Here is a 1,829-nt window from a genome sequence, read left to right as displayed (position 1 = left end):
CCCCAGCCCTCCCAGTAGACCCCAGTGTCTCCCCCCCAGTGCTCCCAGTAGACCCCAGTGCTCCCAGTACCCCCAGGGCTCACCTTATCGATGACGCCGCCGGGGTTGATGAGGACGCTGCGGGCCAACGTGTTGATGTGCAACGTGAAATGGAAGTGGGGGATGAGGAGCTGGCGGCGGAGAACCGAGATTTTGGAGACGACCAAGCGGAACGACGACGGGTGGGAGGGGGGAAAACTGGGTGATCTCGAACTGGTTGGTCCCGAACTGGGTGAACTGGGACCTTTACCTTGAAGATGGGGTGACAGGACGGCAGTTGGCGTAGGGTGGCGACGGCAAAGACCTCGGCGAAGAGGTGGGTCCTCAAGAGGTGGGCGAGGAGCTGGTGGCTGTAGAAGTCGGCGTTGCGCACCCAAGTCTTGGCCAACAGCCAGTCCCACTCGGCGTCGCTCGGTAAAAAAACGGGGCAGGAGGGTCCCGGCGTTTGACCGAGCTGCGGGGACGTCACCGGCGCGGTGGGATTATCTCCGCCGCCGTCGCGGCGGTGGAAGTCATCTCCTGTTTTTTGGGGTTTTTTTGGGGTGGGAATGTCTCTACCTGGATGGCGATGGGACGTAGGAGCCCGTCGGTGCCCTGGTGCAACAAGCAGAGCGGCGCGGTGATGTATTGCTGGCGCCCATGGATGGTGCCGGCCGGGATGTCCTCCAACACGTTGTAGTCCACGATGAAGATTCGACCTTCTCGCATCTCCTTATCCAGGTTGGTGCCGCCACCCAAAAAGTTGGCCACCATCTCCGGCGTCACCGGGAATTTGGCCGGCAGCGCCGCGCATTGCCGGATGACGATGGGGTTGTTGCCATTGAGGAACTGGTAGCCGAAAAAGTCGTCTTCTTGCCAGTGGGCGGCCACGTACTCAGGGACTATGGGGGTGGCCGGACGTCAGCGCCCAACTGGCCACCCTCCACGTCGAGCTGGGACACCCTGGGTGGAAGTGGGGGGGGACACACACACAAAGCACCCACCGATCTCCCTGCCCTTCGTCCGGGAGAAGATGCTACGCATCTCATCCAGGCTTTTCCAGGAGGTGGGTCTCACCAGGAACCCTGCCAGAAGGTGGGAGGCGGTTCTACGGGAGAGAGGCGGACCTCAGCACCCACCATCCCTTCCCCAGCACCGCTGACGTTCCTCTACCCCGTCATCCGGGTCCTTCCCCAACTTGGGGCGTTACTCACTGGAAGACGAGAAGACCGTTGAAGTTGGTGGCCCTCACGCAGGAGAACCGAACGTTGGAGTCCAGCTCGAAGACCGAGTCCACGTTGAGGCAACGGGGCCAGCCCTCGGCAAAGGTCTTCCACCTGCGGGCAGGGACGGGGGGACGGGCGCCGGCGTCACCGCTGGCCAAGCCACCCTGACCATGGTGGGCTTCCATCCCTACGTCCCTGCTCTTACTGGTAAGCCTCCTGCCGCGCCTGCAGCTCCTGCCGCCGATGCTCCTTGAGGATCTCCAGCTCATCGTCCGCCAGCTTCTTCCCTGGAAAGGAGAGAGGGGGTGAAGGTTGGACCTCCTGGCTAGCAGAAGAGGATGAGGATGGGATGTATCCTACCGGAGCCCTCCCGGAATTCCACCGTGATGACCCCTTCCAGCCACTGGTAGCAAGGGAAACGGTAAAGGGTGCCATTGGGGCCCGTCACGCGAACGTCCTTGCAGAACCAGGCGTCCTCCAAGAAGAGCCGCCACTTGTGAAGGCGGATGAGGACGATGGGCCCCAGGTCCTGCTCGCAGCGCACGGTCAGATCCTTCTCCTGGGACAGAGGGGCAACGGCTTTGG

General features: G+C 62.5%; 1 protein-coding gene across 1 annotated transcript in view; it reads right to left on the bottom strand.

The window, feature by feature from the left end:
* Positions 1 to 1,829, bottom strand: part of LOC104834235 (arachidonate 12-lipoxygenase, 12R-type-like) — a gene marked incomplete at its 3' end in the record, with an annotated part of 4,643 nt that overhangs the window by 2,294 nt on the left and 520 nt on the right. The window contains exons 2-8 of the mRNA XM_010571404.1: positions 1,605 to 1,797; positions 1,450 to 1,531; positions 1,233 to 1,355; positions 1,023 to 1,126; positions 598 to 920; positions 290 to 493; positions 84 to 170 (exon numbers count right to left, since the gene is read on the bottom strand). Coding sequence (XP_010569706.1) covers positions 84 to 170; positions 290 to 493; positions 598 to 920; positions 1,023 to 1,126; positions 1,233 to 1,355; positions 1,450 to 1,531; positions 1,605 to 1,797 — 1,116 coding nt within the window. The remainder of the gene's footprint in view (positions 1 to 83; positions 171 to 289; positions 494 to 597; positions 921 to 1,022; positions 1,127 to 1,232; positions 1,356 to 1,449; positions 1,532 to 1,604; positions 1,798 to 1,829) is intronic.

Source organism: Haliaeetus leucocephalus, unplaced genomic scaffold, assembly GCF_000737465.1.
Source record: "Haliaeetus leucocephalus isolate CR32 unplaced genomic scaffold, Haliaeetus_leucocephalus-4.0 Scaffold324, whole genome shotgun sequence".
Lineage (NCBI taxonomy): Eukaryota > Metazoa > Chordata > Aves > Accipitriformes > Accipitridae > Haliaeetus > Haliaeetus leucocephalus.
The sequence above is the reverse complement of the archived record's forward strand: the minus strand, read 5'-3'. Positions and strand labels throughout refer to the sequence as shown.